At 50.2% G+C, this 17,961-nt stretch overlaps 1 protein-coding gene across 6 annotated transcripts in view; it reads left to right on the top strand.

The window, feature by feature from the left end:
- Positions 1-17,961, top strand: part of HNF4G (hepatocyte nuclear factor 4 gamma) — a 514,515-nt gene that overhangs the window by 336,530 nt on the left and 160,024 nt on the right. The window contains exon 1 of one of the 6 annotated variants that reach the window (XM_085605409.1): positions 8,576-8,869. The exons of 4 other annotated variants lie outside the window; for them this stretch is intronic. In XM_085605409.1, coding sequence (XP_085461535.1) covers positions 8,755-8,869 — 115 coding nt within the window. In that variant the 5' untranslated portion in view covers positions 8,576-8,754. Of the gene's footprint in view, positions 1-8,575; positions 8,870-17,961 lie in introns of those variants that run through there. One more of the 6 variants, XM_085605411.1, reaches the window with a different exon arrangement.

Raw genomic sequence — 17,961 nt, 5'->3', positions numbered from 1 at the left:
GATCAGTACGTAAAGGCGCTGAGAGCCTGGCACGAATCAAAGTTCCCAGAGAATGCCCGGGAGGTGATACCCCCAGAAGGTGTTTCTGAGCCTAGCAGAGGCCTGTCGCCAGAGGAGTTGGCCGACAGGAGTGCCGCCCGAGCACATGAGGTGGAGATGGCAAAACTGCAAATGGAGAGAGAAAGGCAGAAACTGGCCATGGAGCATGAGGTAAAAATGAGGGAGTTGGATCTCAAGGCCAGGAGTTTAGACAACTCACCCTCTGGTGGCAGCAATTTAACAGAGTCAAGGGTGCACATTCCTAAAGATGTAGTCAAAGAATATTATAAGCAGGATGATATTGGGCAGTGGTTTAGGGCCTATGAAGTAGCCATGTCCTCCCACCGGGTCCCTGAGAAGGATTGGGGAGCGGGGTTGTGGGGAAGGTTCCTGAGTGAGGGGCGGGACACACTGCTAGACCTCCCCTCTGATGTCCACACATCCTATCCACACATGAAGGAGGCTCTTACGACAAGGTATGGGTTGACTCCTGAATTGTACAGACAGAGATTTAGGGATTGCACCAAGAAACCTGGTACCACTTATGTAGAATATGTGACCTTTTTTTGCAGAGCGCTGGATGGTTGGGTGAAGGGTAGCAAGGAGGATGATTACCAAGGGCTGTTTGATTTAATCGCATGGGAGCACTTGTCGGATAATTGTTTTCCTGAGCTACGCCAACACCTGATCGATAGCAAGCTGTCCAACCCGAGGAAGCTTGCTGAGGAGGCGGACCGCTGGATCAGCACCAGGGTCCACAAGGGTCCCGTGGGAGGCCCCGCCAAAGGTGTTCAGGGTCCCCAGCAGAAGAGTGGGGGGGACAAGGGTAAACAGAGGGAGTTCTACAAAGGGCCCCAAAGTAATTCCCAAGGGAACCAAGGGAAAGGTTCTCAGCCACCCCCACCCCCGAAGCAGACCGGGGCCCCGACAGGTAACCCTGTTCAAAGAGGGCCCCTCAGATGTTACAAGTGTAACAACCTGGGGCACATTTCCGTGGATCCCAAGTGCCCCCTGTATGGTAAACCAGCACCCTCTGGTGCTCCACCCCCCAAGCAGGTGAATAGTGTAGCCTTGGGGAGGGAGATAGACGTCCAAGGGGCGGGGGATCCCATACAGATGACCCTAGTCTCATTAGGAGACAGTGAGATGGTCGCTGAGGCCCAGCTGCCCCCCAATACTCAAAAGTATGGGCAGTGGGTGACCATAAATGGCAAGAGGGTGGGGGCTCTTAGAGATACTGGAGCCAGTGTGACTGCTGTCAAGCAACACCTGGTGTCTCAAGAGCAGGTTGTCCCGCACGCATTCTGCCGTGTTGTCAACGCTGACAACACCGAGAGTCAGTGTCCCATGGCTCAGGTTCCCTTTGAGTGGGGGGGGGTCTCTGGTACTCTGCAAGTGGCTGCGAGAGAGGCCATGCCTGTTGATTGTCTCCTAGGTAACGATTTGGAGAGCTCCCCTTGGGAAAAGGTGGAGAAGACAACTCACCTGCGGATGGTGGGCTTGCCTGATTGGGCGTGTGTGAGCCGGTAGGGGTGTTGAAGGAACCCTGGAGCCTGAGGGAGAGGCCCAGGAACCGGCCTTAGAGAGAGGGCAAGGGAGGCACGGGAATCCGGCTCCTGACGTTCCCACTGCCCAGGAGGAAGCAGACCTTGAGGGGGATGCCCTGGAGCCTACCGGGGAACAGATAGCCGAACTGGGGGACCTGCCTGAGCTGACCCATTGGCAGCAAGAAGGAGGCCCCACCAGGGAGGAATTCTGCAGGGAGCAGAAAGAGTGCCCCTCTCTAGAGGGTATGCGGCAGCAGGCTGCAGCCCAGGCCAATGGTGATCAGTCCGGAACTCACTTGATCTACTGGGAGAACGACCTCCTATACTCCGAGCCTAAGGTTGCTGAACCTGGGTCAGCCCGTGCGCTGGTGGTACCCCAGAAGTTCAGAACCTTCCTACTGGGGTTGGCTCACGACGTACCGTTAGCAGGACATTTGGGGCAGGACAAGACCTTTGAAAGGCTTGTCACCCACTTTTATTGGCCCCAAATGCGCAGGAGTTCTGACACTCACTGCAGGACATGCCAGACTTGCCAGGCGAGTGGCAAGAGTGGAAGGAAGCTGAGAGCTCCACTCCAACCTTTCCCTGTGGTCAGTACCCCATTCCAGCGGGTGGGGATTGACATTGTGGGGCCACTGGACCCCAAGACAGCCATGGGCAACAGGTTTATCCTGGTCTTGGTGGACCATGCCACCCGGTACCCTGAAGCCATCCCTCTGAGGACAGTGACGGCCCCCGTGGTGGGACGGGCACTGATGGGAATTTTCTCACGAGTAGGATTCCCTCTTGAGGTGGTGTCTGACAGGGGGACCAACTTCATATCGAAATATATGAAGTCCCTTTGGCAAGAGTGTGGTGTAACCTACAAGTTCACCACCCCTTACCATCCCCAAGGAAACGGGTTGGTTGAGCGCTTCAACCGAACCCTGAAGGGCATGATTATGGGTCTCGAGGAACCCATGAGGCGTAAGTGGGACGTCCTCTTACCATGCCTTCTCTTTGCGTACCGCGAGGTGCCACAAAAGTCTCTAGGGTTCAGTCCCTTTGAGCTTTTGTACGGCCACCCAGTACGAGGACCTCTTAGTCTGGTCAAGGAAGGCTGGGAGCAATCTCCCAGGAAACCTCCCCAGAATGTATACAGTTACATGCTGGCTTTCCGGAACCAGACTAGGCGTTTCAGGCAACTTGCTGAGGCAAACCTGGAAGCCAGCCAGGAGGAAATGAAGCGGTGGTACGACCAGAATGCCACTCTGGTTGAGCTTCAACCTGGCCAAAAAGTGTGGGTCCTGGCCCCTGTGGAGCCTTGTGCACTCCAGGACAAGTGGACAGGACCCTTTGAGATTGTGGAGCGCAAGAGTTCTGTCACCTACTTGGTGGACTTGCGGTCTCCTAGGAACCCCTTAAGGGTCCTACATGTCAATCGACTGAAGCCCCACTTGGAGAGGTCCGAAGTGGGCATGCTCTTGGCCACCGATGACGGGATGGAAGAGGAGTCCGAGCCTCTTCCTGACCTCTTGGTAGCCTCAGAGCGCGACGGGTCAGTGGATGGAGTTAACCTCTCACCCACCCTGACCCCTGAGCAACAGGGTGACTGTCGCCAGCTGCTGGGGCAGTTCCCTGACCTGTTCTCCCTGGTTCCTGGTATCACAACTTGGTGCATCCATGATGTGGATACGGGAGACAGCTTACCTGTGAAGCACAAGGCCTACCGGGTAACTGACAGGGTCAGGGCCTGCATCAAAGAGGAGGTCTCGAAGATGCTTGCTCTAGGGGTGGTTGAGTCCTCCAGCAGTCCTTGGGCCAGCCCAGTGGTCTTGGTCCCAAAGGCTGCAGCGCCGGGTGCCACGCCCGAACTCCGGTTCTGTGTGGACTACCGAGGACTCAACTCAGTCACGAAGACTGACGCGCACCCCATCCCCAGAGCTGATGAGCTCATCGATCGGTTAGGGGCTGCACGGTACCTCAGCACGTTTGACTTAACGTCTGGGTACTGGCAGATCGCCTTAACTGATGGGGCCAAAGAGAGGTCCGCATTCTCTACGCCAGATGGGCATTACCAGTTCCGGGTGATGCCCTTTGGGATGAAGAATGCCCCTGCCACCTTCCAGAGGTTGGTCAACCAGGTGTTGGCTGGGCTGACCGAGTTCAGCGCCGCCTACCTGGATGACATCGCAGTGTTCAGCGGCACATGGGAAGGACACCTGCAACATCTCTGGGAAGTGTTGATGGCGCTGCGCAAGGCAGGCCTCACGATCAAGGCAAGCAAGTGTCAGATCGGGCAGGGTTCAGTGGTGTACTTGGGACACCAAGTGGGGAGCGGCCAGGTGGCGCCCCTCCAACCCAAAGTTGAAACCATCCTGGCTTGGGAGCCCCCAAAGACCCATACGGAGGTGAGGGCCTTTTTAGGACTCACCGGGTACTACAGGAGGTTTGTCAAGGGGTATGGCAGCATCGTTGCCCCCTTGACAGAGCTGACTTCGAAGAAGCAGCCCAGAAAAGTGATATGGACTGACACCTGTCAGAAAGCCTTCGAGACCCTGAAAACTGCCATGTGCACGGCGCCCGTGCTCTTGGCTCCTGACTTCTCCAAAGAGTTCCTGGTGCAGACGGATGCATCAGAGCATGGTGTAGGGGCTGTTCTCTCACAGATCACTGAGGAGGGCTTTGACCAACCCGTAGCCTTTATTAGCAGGAGGCTACTTCCCCGGGAACAAAGGTGGAGTGCGATAGAACGAGAAGCATTTGCTGTGGTCTGGGCGCTGAAGAAGCTAAGACCCTACTTGTTTGGGTCTCACTTCCGGGTTCAGACCGACCACAGGCCCCTCAGATGGTTGATGCAAATGAGGGGTGAGAACCCAAAACTGTTGAGGTGGTCCATCTCCCTACAGGGTATGGACTTTACGGTGGAGCATCGCCCTGGCACAGATCACGCCAATGCTGACGGTCTGTCCAGGTTTTTCCGCCTTAGTGATGCAGAACTCCCTGGGGTAGGGTAGTTCTCCCCACTTTTCAGCTGGAGGGGACACGTGTTAGACCTGGCACCATTGGCGTGGGTCACCCTTCCATTTTTGTCTGTGCCTCAATGTGTTTTTGTGTTGATGTTAGCTGCTCAGGGCACTGTGCCACTGCCATCCAGTGCCACAGTGCAAGTGCTCCCTATGGTAAAATGTATTATGTGAATTGACTTCCACGTTTGGTTTATTTGGTTTACTATCAGTCCCTAGTAGAGTGCACCAGGGGTGCCAAGGGCTCGTATATCCAAATGCTGCTAGTGGGCTTGCAGCACTGGTTGTGCCACCCACCGAAGCAGCGGGGTAAAATGTGTCTAGGGTCTGCCACTGCAGAACCTGCGCGCGGTCTGGTACCGTCGCGCTGACTGAGCAAGTGTCCCCACTTACCAGTCCCTAAACCTTCCCTTAACTACATGTTAGTCACCCCTCTGGTAGGCCTGAGCGCAGGGTGCATTGTAGGTATAAGGTAGGACATGCCCTGATGTGTGTGGCATGTCTTAATAGTGAATTACAGCCATTTTCGTTTTTCACTATTGAAGGCTACCTGCTCTCCATAGGCCAGAATGGGCTGCTGGGATCGCTACACGCTGTGACCCCAGTGGACTCAGAGAGCATGGTAGAAAGTCATGTTTAGTATGCCTGAACTCAGGATAATAAAATACGTCTTTTAGTAAAGGTTATTTTAATATCCTGGGTTTGCAAATGCTACTTTTAGAAAGTTAGCCTTTGCGCGCCTAACCATCTCAGTCTGCCTCTGCTGTGTGTGTGTGTTCTGCCTAGCAACAGTACAGGAGCAGGGCTGGGGGATTCCAGGAGACAGGTTGGCTGCCAGGTGGTGGGTAGGGAGATTACCCCAGGATGGGTGGGAGGAGTGCACCCTGACTCTTGAATAGACCTGTGCTCTGCCACCACAAAGCCGGCGCCGCCCCCTGTGGAGCGGCTGATGTCTCTGCCCTGCTGCTGAAAGGAACAAGCCGAGTCACCACAACAGAGTGCTCCAAAACTGGACTGAGCCAGGCCCAGGCCCCCTGGCGCTAAAGAACAAAAGAATCCCTGTATAAAAGTAGGAGCCTGGCTCCTAAGAAATCAGATCCAGATTGAACCACGAAGGAACTCTGCCTGACTAGAAGGACCTGGAAGAAGCTGAAGGAGGAGTAACTTTCCCTGACCTGAGGGACTGGCCTGCAGTAGGTGCCTTGCTAAGGAAGGAGAGGAAAAAGACTGAAAGAGACTTTTGCACTTTGTTCTTCAACTATCTCCAAGGGCTTGGAAGAAGACCTTGCCCCCTGAACTGAACCCCAGGACCAGTGGGTTCACCGTGTCTCCGCTCGTCTGAGAATTCGAGCCGTGTGCTTTCTCCCGCCGGAGTGCCCTGCGCACCTTCGCATCCCTCCTAGGGCCGTGACACCCAGAAGCCTGGCCGCCTCCACTCGCCGAGAGCCCCGCTCTACCTGAGTCGCTCTGGACCCATCGAGTCTGGCCGTCCCGCTTCCCTGTCACCTGCCTGCTACTGGAGCGCGCTTGGTGCCCTTTCGCCCTCCCGCCGGATTTCTAGTGGGGAAGTGAAATCCAGCCCCGGACGGCCGCCCGTACGTCGTAACGTATCCGGCCGCCCCGCTTCCCCTCCCAGCCTGAGTCTGACCGTGCCGCCCTCCGCAGTGACCTCCCGCACAGTCCGTGTTGGAGGCCCTGGGCCGCACCTGTCTACCGAGAGCCGCCCGCTGAATTCTTGATCCGGAAGACCCACGAGGTGCAGGACCTGCATCTCTCCTGAAGACTCGTCCAAGCACATCGCACGTTCCCAGATACAGTGAACTCTCTATCGGACTCGGGGTCCGCAACGTTCTGATTTCCCCGTATCACTGTACCCGGGGTGCACTGCGCATCATCGTGACTGGACCGACTCAACCGAGCCCTGTGAAGCGCTCGTGATCGAATAAGTTACCAACGACAAGAACAGTGCCTAATTATCATCTTGTGGCTTCCATTTCGTAACCGTTATTGATGGTCTGGTACATGCCTGCGTAACAAAGAATCTTTTATATAAAGCATCCGTATTTTTGATACAACTTACGCCTGGTGTCCGTTTGTGGGGGATCATTGTGGTTTACTGTGTGGGATCATAAATGCTTAACTGACTAGCGCCCTGAAGTTTAGCCCTGACTGCTCGCGCCACACTACCTATAGGGTGAGCAGGGGTTGTTCTGAAGGGGTAATTCCCTCGCCCTGAATAGAAGAAGGGACCGCTGCTTGTCACAAGTACCTACCTGTGCCAACCAGAGGTTCCCCATTCTAACAAAGACCATGACCCTTTTTGCCCTGTCTCCCAGTCCAGGTACCTACCAATATTCATCCTGTAGTGCTGACTTAATCCCAAACCACCTGGGAGCCAAGAAAGTTAATCAGAAGCTGAAGGCCTCCTGACGCTGGCCATCACGCCGCCATTCCACTGCGGCCTGTCCAATATGCTGAGGGTGAGAGCATGCACAAGGGACAGAGCATGCACAAGGGAGAGAGCATGCACAAGGGAGAGAGCATGCACAAGGGAGAGGAATCATGAATCAGTGCTAGCAGCAGGCCATGTGGGCTATGCCTGCCGCCATGGTCTCCCCTACATCGTGAGATTGCCTAGGTTCTCAAAATTGCAATAGTTTCACCTCTCGTTAAAAATAATGCCAGCTACCTAAGTTTTAACAAGAAGTTATGGAAGGAGGGCTCTCTACCAAACAGGCTATCACAAAACTTGTATCCAGAACTTATGCTCGTTTTAAACATTTGAGAATTTTGTGAAGGTTTTAAAATTTTGGTCAGTGGTGTTAACGAGGGCTGCATTGACGCCAGCAGGGTGGCCATCGGGTGGGCTGGGGTGGTAAGGTGGGTATAGGGGAAGTGAAGCATATACATCTAGAGGCAGAATTACACAATGTGAAACTAGAACCCAGGGATCAATCCCGGTTTCCCCAGTTGTCTAAATTGTGTGATCTTAGGCAATTGTTTTGTTTCACTTGTCTTGAATGATCAGAAATAAGAGGAGCTCAAAATACATGACTTCAGGATGTGTGCTGTACAAAACCTTCTCTTGTGTTGGATTTAATAAACTACAATGTTGTTTATGTATAGTAGTAACCCAGGCCACGCAAGGGCTGCACATAGCAAATAACTTGCCTCTTAGTTCATTAGTGATATTATTGCCAGGGTGGGGGGGAAGGAAGCATGCATGTTTCTAAATTCATGTTTGAAAACTATCACTTAAAAAAACACTTCTCAATTCAATGATATAAGAGGAAATAAAGTGAAACGGCTCTGCATGTTAATGAAATAAACTTTTCGAATTTTGGAAATACTTGACCATATTTGTACTCGTTTGCTGTAGTTTCTTCCTATGACTTAAATTAACCCTTAAATACATTTGTGTCCGTTTATTTAAAATGTTTCATGCTATTGCGGAGTCCAGTACAAAGCAGCCCCGTGCTGCTGTTGAGCAGGGTCCGAATGTGAAAGGCCCCCGGGCCGTACTGTGAGTATCCCTGAATTAAACCAGTCCTCTCGTTGGCTAGCAGTTGATGTCCCTCTATGTAAACTGGTTGTTGTGAAAGCCTTACAGATGGATTTCTTATGTTAACAGGTACTTTGCGTTTGTGCCCCCGTCTTTAAAATACGTGAGCTCATTGACAAGAATTAAAGGCGCTTTAAGACGCCCCTTCATGCAGGCTTCTGAGTGGCGCTCGGGCTTTGTAATGTAATGTTTAATTGCACTCAAATGGTTAACCAGGAGCCAGTAGTGTTAACATCCCAAAAGGACAAACCAATGAACCATAGAGATGAGATGTTAAAATCATTGTGTGGCTAAAACAAGGTGATGTGCTGACTGGACATCCTTGCAGTTTCTGGAAAGCGTTTGTGGCCAGCCGTTCTAGATAAGAGGCCTCCGTCAATCATTCCGAAACTATCGCAAGAATGACTTCAGCTACCATAAAAGAAATAAGTTCCAGGTAGAAGATGGCACGCACAAGAGGCAGCTCAACTCCTCCCATCACCTCACACAGGTCACACAGTCGCAGCTCACCCGCACTATCAATCACGGATTGCTGCTCAGAGGAGCACATCTCAGCAGCCGGGCCCTTTTCTCAAACCGGACGGGCTTGTCAGACCCAGCCATGAGGCTCTCGGACCCCATCATGGACATGCAGATGGCAGACTACAGCGAGGCCTTGGACCCGACCTACACGTCCTTGGAGTTTGAGACCATGCAGCTTCTGTGCCATGGCAGTGGTAAGTCACCACCTCCTCTTGCTGTCAGGACAGGCCAGGCTAGGTCTGGCGGCTCAGGGGACTAACCAGAAACCTGGGTAGGACCTCATGGCAGTAGATAGAAATGCCGCCGGGTACACTTAGTCTTTCAGCCTTCCAATGTTGATAAAGTGAGTACCTTTGCGTTGGGTAACAAAAGACGCTTTTTATTTAGCGGCAAGGCGCCCCAAAGAATGAAGATGCTGTGCTACACTTGTCAGGCTATAGAGGACAAGGTGCCACAATTGGAAAGTGCTGCGCATGCCTGTTGACCATTCGGGTTTATTCACATGGCTTTTCATTCATTACAACATGTCTGTATTGGCCAGTGCACTACCGGGTCACGTGGTCTCTCGCCCCAAGGCCTTTGATGATGATGTCACATATTTTTAAGGGCAGGCCTACTACTGTTGGTCAGTTATCCATAGGCACTGAACAGCTGCTTCAGCGATTGCTCTTATTGGTGCGAGTGTTGTAGATTAAAGCTGTAGAAGAAATAACCTGTAATGTAGGCACAATTATGATCTGTGTAAATTCGAGACAATTATAATTACACTCGTTGAAACAACAGACGGTTTAGGGTGTTTTTATGTTTTTTGTTTCGTAAATATTTTTAAAAAATCTGAGATTAGACACCTCACTTACGAACGAATGGTGAATATGTTGCAGGTTGATATGCTATGAAGTTTCTCGCTGATCAACATGTCACTTTGGATGGGCGACGCTGTCCCGCTAGTGTCATTCTAGGTTAATGGTTAGCCAAGTAAATCTCTTGGTATTTATCTTGAGTTACATTTTAACTTATGTGATGTTTCGGTACATGGCAGGACACTAGAACCGCTTCAATTCAAAATGGCAGCACCTGCGCCAGGCGATAATGTTTGAATATAAGCAATTTAGCGCATACACCCACGCACATTAATTAAATCTGCTTTAACGCCATTCCCTTAGAGTAACTTGCGTTTGTAGCGTTCTTGATGTACTTAAGTAATACTTTAAAACGTCAGCGAGCAGCCCCCGAGTGACGTCAGTGTCTATATGAAACACCGATGTCTTACCACGGCCCATATACCTGTTCGTCAGGTATTCGCTGTCCTCTCGTCATTCATACATACGCCCGACGTTCTGTACACATTTCTCGGGTCTTTTTTGCATTCAGAATTGCGGTTTCGATTCACCCAGATCGCATGGTTTCCAAAGACTCCTTCCTCCCTGTAAACGAGGTCCTGATTTCGAAAAACAGACGTTTTGATGCTGGAAATTGGTTTGAACATGGGTCCGTCTGCACACTTAAAACTGACTTTTTGGACAGCTTTGGAGAGGTCACGCGTTGGGGTCTGTGGGGCTGGCAGAGAGCTTTTTATTTTGAAACAAATTGTGGACACATTTTAAATCGTGTATTTAGGGGACAATAGCAGATAAAGATAATGTCATACAGTTATTCATGCACACTAACAACTCATGCGGCTATTAATAACTGAACACAGAAACAGGGACACTGGTTCAAAACTTGGGGCCTGTCCACTTGCTCGACTTTAGAAACAAGACAGACGGGCTGACCCAAAAGGCAATTACAAGTACGTGAAGCACGCTACAGGAGTACTCTGTCAGGAACACACACACGTCTTGGTGAACCCGCCCCATATGTCCAATTTCCTACTAGTAAAATTGACAAGAGGGCAGAGTCCTTTCTATTTGTACCAATTGTATATGAATATTCTCTTAATATCCCAATTTTATTGCCATGTATATATTATGGGGCAATTTTGAAAGGCAACTAAAAAGTGCGTAAAGTAGTACTACTGAAGTATTACATTAGGTACGCAGAAACGCTTTGTGAATCAGGCCCATTATTGGGAAGGGTATATGGAATTTTACGGGGCTAGCACTTTAGCTGCTTTCATTGTTCTCACCCAGTAGATTGCGGCACAGGTTATGTTGCTTTCTGTAATTAAAATAAGCAAAAGATGGGTAGATGGGTGGGTGGGTGGATGGATGGATGGGCAGCAGGGTAATTTATTGAGATAATGAAGATAAAGCGGCAATGTACCCAGATGCACATAGAGAGATAGATGAGGTGATGTGGTGTAAGGGCCAGAACTGCTGACTTTGGAATTGGGAAACCAGGTTCGAGTCTCGGTGTCGGCTCAACATCCTGTGATTCTGGGCAAATCACTTAATTGCCTGCCAAAAATGAACCTGTCCTTGTGTAATGTAACTGGTGCTTGTGTACAGTGCTCCAGCCGCTGAAGTCACCAGAGCTGGTCTACTGCCTACTATTTTGCTGCTGCCCAGATCACCTTACCTCATCCACCGTCACTCACCGTCTCCTCTCCTCTCCTTATTGGCCCCCTGTACGCTCGGTGGAGGACCGTGCTGGGCCACGGGGCCGCAGAGCAGTGGAGCCATGTAGCGAGGGTGAGTCTTTGTATCCGCCTGTGTTTGGAGCAGAAAGGGTGGAAATCATTGGGCGTGCCTGAATGCGAGCAGACAGCACTGGTACCATAGTTTGATGCAGAGTGGTGGCCGCCCTTATTAACCACTTCATACACCGCCTTCATTTGCCCTTTCAGCCTGCTAGTCCTCCGCCTTGTGACCATTCAATTATCGCTGCAGCGAGAAACATGCAGCAACTACGAGTGACTGTAGGGGCAGCGATTGGCGGTTGGATAAGGCTGATAAAGGCTGACAAAGGCAGATACAGCGGATACAGCACCAAGAGGCATAGAGGAAAAAGGTGGAGAGGCGTAGACGAGGCGAAAACTTAAGTAGAACTGTTGCAGAAATGCTGAAGGGTGGGTGTTTAATAACACCATATTAAGTAGAGCCCGGGCATACGCAGGTGGCCCGCTAAGTTAGGGTGCGGCTTTTGTGCACTGTGTTGGCTCCCCCCTACCTCTGCTTCTGCATCCGCTGTCCGTCCGCCATCCACCGCTGTATATGAACCTGTAAACCAGCCTTTAAACCTGTTTAAATCTGCTTGCCAGCTCCCTATTTCTATTTCATGCCCCCTTCCCTCTACTATTAATTTCTCTCTTATTTTTATCTACTATCCTGCAGTGGATGATAGTCTTGCATATTAGGAGTTACTATCATCATTATTATGTGCAAAACAAGGGCCAAAGCATGGTTTACAGCCAAATCACGTACGTATGCAGAAGACGAGCATGACGTGGACCTCTCAGCTGAAAACAATGATGGAGGACCAACTTGGGGGGGTTAGGAGGGCTGGGCGCTAATAACCACTGTTAGAAATGGGGGCCCCTAGTTGGCATTGGTTTGCACCTTTGTTCAGGAAGGGACCCTTGCTTTTTGTCAGGGTAAGGGTGTTACACTTTTAGACAGCCCTTTCTCACCCCCTTGGTAGCTTGGCATGAGCAGACAGGCTTATCTTCAGTATTAGAAATGGGATTCCTGGTTGGCTAGAGCATGCACCTAAGCCAGGCAGAAACCACCCCTCTAGTCAGGGCAAGGGAGTTACACGCTGAAGATAACCCCTGCTCACCCCCTTGGTAGCTTGGCACGAGCATTCTGGCTTATCCCAGAGGCAATGTGTAAAGCGTTTGCACAACACACACACACCGCAGCAACACACTACGCACACCACAAAGGAAACTCCACACAAGGTTATATAAAAAAATAGCCTTTGAATTATCATAAACACATTAGATTCATAATCACAAATGTACATTGTGCCACCTGGCACCAGGCAATACTTCACAGGGGATTATATACATGACAGAGCCAATCGGGCCACTGTCCGAACCATTAGAAAGCACAAGTGGCAAATATAAAACAACCAGCAACTACTGGTAAAATACCGTTCTCAGAATCAGGTCAAGCAACATAAACGCATTATGTCTGCATCCCATTAGGCATAAACATCATAGCATGATATTTGCATTAGGCATCACCTAAGGCATACATGCTAATACCCAGCAGTGCACCCCAGTAGCACTAGGAAGGTGCACACAACATCTGGGGGCCTCACGTCACACCAGGACACCAAATGACCCCAGGCTAACTGGCCTTCCTTGGGGCCTGTTTGGGCTGTCCCAAATGCCCTCTGTCCCAAAAGTCAGGGCGCTAAATCATAGGACCTTCCAACTGGCCCTCTGGCTGCCAATGCAACCACCACAAATGTGCGCAAATGCACTGGGGGTGAGGGTGAGTCCCACCCCCTTCCTCGTCATGGAAAGAAATGCCCCCTTATTGCAGCTGACTGCGCTCTTGTGGTGCAGCTGTGTAAAACAGCACTGGCACTCACAGTGCCTTGGGAGCCCCTCCTTCCTGGGCTCCTCCTGGTGCCCTCGATCGGCACCTAATCAATGCCCATCAACTTCAGCACTGGCACTACAGTGCCTCCTCAGACTCCTTACTGGGACTTCTCTTGGGGAAAAGGAAATAATCACACAGCGGGCACCAGCCAGTTGTGGTCCCAGCCCCCCTCTCCGGGGCTTCTCAGGACTCTTCTGGTCTTTCCTGATGCTGTGCAGCACGTCCGGAGCCTTCCACGGCCTCTCGGATGGAAGCTCAGACCTCGGACTGGCCCCTCTCCTGCACAGACTCCAACTGGCCACGGAAGGGCTCCGGCCAGACTCGGCTGATGCCCGGGACCACATGCGGGCAGGCACCGTGGCTGCGGGAGCACCGCCTCCAACCAGGCCATGACCTGGCATAACCTCCTGCCGCCTGCTTCCTTTCCCGGGCCCCGCCTATAACCAGGCAGTCCGCCTGTCTTCCGGGTCGCCGCCCGTGGTGCGGCCGTCTCATTCAGCACGCAAAGATGTGTGGTGAGCTCCCGCTCCTCTTCCTGGGCAAAACGCTGGACTCTCCCTGGCATACGGGAGCCTCACCCAGCATATCACTCGCATCAGAGAGATGACTCCACTTGGAGGTGCACAAAAATGCAGGGTTGGTTCCCGCCTTACTCTTGCGCTGTGCAGAGGAATCCCCATGCCGGGATTCCCTCAGGACACTCTGGCAGCTCAGCGCTGCAGAGCACACACGCTCCTCTTGTCCTGGAGCTTTTTGGATGGGCAAAGTTGGGCAATCAAAACAGGAGGCAGGCCAGCACGCTGGGGCTCCAAGGCCAGCAGACCCCTCAGCTGCCTAGCAGGGCAGCAAGTCTATCCCCAGTGGCGGTCCCTCCTGGCAGGCTGGCAGCCTGCCGGCCGCAAGTAAGTACCAGAAAGCACACACCCATGGGGTCACAGACCCAATATTCATACTGCAATTCCCTTTGTTCGGCCCTGGGACAGGGCTTGGAAAACCAGTCTCAACTGGTTCGGGGGGGGTACTGGAGCACTTTGTTTACAGTTCTTCTACTCCCCTTTGTCAGGTGGGGGTTTGGTCATCAGACACACCACAGGGGGGCAGAGCCAGCATTCACCCAGGCAGGCACAGACCTATTCAGGGTCAGGGACTACTTCTCCCACTACTCCAAATGCAGATCTGCCCATTCAGCCTAGCGCTGACTCACCCAGCCCCTCTGGAGCCGCACACCTCACCAGCCCCTGTCACTCCAGAGCCAGACATGCAATACACATCAGGCAGGCAGACACATAGCACACAGAAATGCCAACTTCTAAAAGTGGCATTTCTAAAATAGTGAGCATAAATCTGCGCACACCATTATGCAGCATTTATTATCACTATTCCAAACATACCAAACTTGACCACGCTGCTCCTCTCATATCAGGAATTACCACTGAAACACTTATCAGGGAATCCCATCAGTAGCATTTAATTTACTGGCCCGGGTATATTAGATACCGCTTTACTGGGGACTGATAGCTAAATTAAATACGCCAAACAGGTGTGGACCAATCTTACCATGTTTACCACAGAGAGCACACGCACTTTACACTCAACAGCAGTGTTAAAGTGCCAAGAGTTCTAAAACCACCAACACCATGTCAGAAAAACGCTAGGAGCACGGCAACAAGTTCAGGGATGACCCTGCAAAAAGGGCCTAGTTCAACAATCTGCATACTTCTAATATTTCCTCCTTTACCCCCCCCCCCCTTTAAACGCTCAGAGAACCATCGGAGACCCCGATTGAAGCACCCTGTAGAGGAGCCCTAAGTAGCATTGACGACGCTGCAGTGGGTAATGCTCACCTAACTGAGACTCAGGTATTGTGTCGCAGTCCACTTGGGTCACAAATATTTCTTTCCAACTGAGTGCCAAGTGCTAATCAAATCAAAGGCCTTCGCGTGGGTTCTGCTGTCTTAGTCTTTACTCCAACGTAGCATTCGAGGGGAATCAAGACATGCTAAATAGAGAAAACATCCTCAAATAGGTCAATGCCTTACCAGGTTCACCTAAATTAACCTCAAATGAATTGCTCAGTATAAGTTTTCACCCACGGGGGAATATGCAGGGGAGGGAGCAGATGTTAACGCTCTGGAATACAAAAGGAATAGTAGACTATCTACTTAAGCATTCTAAATATCTTGCATATTGGGGCATAGCAGTTGAGAAACAATTTGCTGAGCCTTACCCGCCCGTGTTTGTGCCAGGCTCGGAAACACTCCAAAAGCCAAGCACCAGAGTGAGGTCAAGTTATCAAGCACTCCTGAACAGAGCATGTGGCCCTGCACATCCCCTCCCATCCACAGTTGATTTAAAAAAATTGAGGTTGCATGTAGCAAGAAATCAAGCCATAGCGAGGGATGCTGCCTATTTGCCCCGTCTGCTAGATCTATATTCCAATATGGCCCTTAATAATACACATCAACAACTCATCCTGGATGGGATCTCATTCGAACTGCTGGGCAACCAATCAGTTACGTATAGAGAATACAGAGATCCCATCATTCAGTGCCTGACTGTATGAAGAGAGTAATTTGGAATATAGAAGGTTTAAATATGAAAGTGGAAGACAACGATTCGATTGTGTACATGAAGCTGCAGGATATCTGTTGTCTGCAAGAAACATGAGCAGTGGAAACTATCGATTTAGAGGGATTTGTATCCTTCAATACTCCCGCAATAATTCAGCCTAGAGGAAGAGCAAAGGGTGGTCTACATATCTGGATTAAGGCATCTTGCACACTTAATATTAAATTATCATTCTTCCCCATGGGTAAAAACATCCAAAACCCGAAGCTTGAAAGAGGCAAGGGAAGGATAGATCTTATTAACATCTACCTTCCACCGTGTGGTAAGACTGAAACCTAGACACTCCTATAAGTACTGAAGTCACTACTTATTTCTTTAGGGCATGAAAGCTGAGCTAATCATCATCCTCCGAAAAATCAGGAAAGAATAATAATCTGGTGAGGGGTTTCTAAAACCAGACTCCACTCAGCCCTGCAGGATTAAGAAGTAATGATTGAGGACCATGCCTGGGGGCTCCCTCCATATACTTTATGCAAAGAACACGTCATCAAAAACGGCATAGCAAGTAACCATGATTATCCTAAATGATGGCCTACGACCACAGAATGGTCGGACTATCTCTGATTCTATTCCAAGACCAACTTTTAGGATTGGGAAGCATGTTAGCATAATTGATAACTTCATGATTAACCTGGAGTGTTGGTATCAGGTAATCATTATGAGGGTTGAAGAAAGAATAGAGAGTGACCACCACCCACTCCTCCTTGTGCTTGATCTTGCCAAATCCCACTTTGAGAAATGGCACCAGGTAGATCATGTATATAAGTGGAATCTGAGTGTAGATAGGACCGCAAAAAACACTTGTCAGGGGACCTATTGAGTGGGATACGCTAGATTTCTCAACCAACTCGCAGTTGAGTGCAGTCTTAACAACACTGAGTATGGAGGACAAGGACGGTGGTCTTGTGACGATTGAATCTTTTAAATCACTCCTCATAATTACCAGGCAAGTTCTACTCGAGTACAAAGTCAGGATAGTACAAGATGCTTACTATGATTGGTATGATAATGAGTGTGCTTGAAAAAAGAAAGCCCTCACCTCCACTCTAAGAAATAGAAGGAAGACACCCGGGTGAGGCAAAATTAATGGAAGCTCGAAGATCTTCTAAACATCTCAACCGCTACAAAAAGAAGATCCAGTGTATCAAAGCTTGGAAAGCCCTTCAGTATGCAATTGACACAAAAGACATCAAAAAGTACTGGGAAATCATAGAATAGGGCTGCTCAGGCCTTTGTAAAAACTCAAAACTCAACATAAGTCCTTCACGATGGGTGGAGAATTTCTCCTCGTTATATCAAGTGCCTCTGGTGGATGATCTGGGAAGAGAATCGACAGGTCCTTGCACAGTAACAAACTGAACGCGCGGTCCTACGGTGTAATTACTTTTCCAACAATATTGTAATCGGCAAATTGGAAATAGCCCGGGCCATCCAACACCAAAAGCTGGGAAAGGCTCCAGGCCATGATTAGGTCCCCACAGATGTGTTCAACAGGAACGTGGAAGTGTGGCTGGGCCCTGTGCCAGCTGCCTTTAATGCTGTCTTACTGGAAGGTGTGTTCCTGATTCATGGAAAACATCTATCATAGTCCCTATTCATTAAAAAGGGCCTAGGAATGACCCCTCCAATTACCACCCAATGTCATTGTTGGACAGTGTAGGCAAAATCTTTGATAAGCTGCTGTTGACTCGCCTGGAGATGTGGATGGAGACTAATGGAATAATGTCTCACTTGCAAGCCAGCTTCCGTAGGGCTCAGAGTATGATTGATCAAGTATTGTGCCTGTATATGATCTGTTTGAAGTATGTCATGTTAAGAAAAACACCACTTTTTCTGTTTTGTATTGATTTAAGACCGCTTTTGATAACATGGATCCGATTATACTTTGGCAGATTCTTGAAGACCATGTTGTTCCCAAGTATGTGTTGAATTTGTTAATTAGTCTCCATACTGGATACACATTGGCCATACAATATGGCCCCACAGGTCAGTAAACTAATGCTTTTGGAATACAATCAGGGGTCAAGCAGGGGTGCTTGCTGATCTAGGCCCTATTTAACATCGACATCAATGACAAAGGGAAGATGCTTATCAGTCTCGCACAGGATGTACCCAAGTTGGGGAACCATCAAATTCCGATCCTCATGTTCGCGGGTGGTGCATTATTT

The sequence above is a fragment of the Triturus cristatus genome, chromosome 5_1 (assembly GCF_964204655.1).
Source record: "Triturus cristatus chromosome 5_1, aTriCri1.1, whole genome shotgun sequence".
NCBI lineage: Eukaryota > Metazoa > Chordata > Amphibia > Caudata > Salamandridae > Triturus > Triturus cristatus.
Note: the sequence above shows the minus strand (reverse complement) of the source record. Positions and strands in the feature narration are given on the sequence as shown.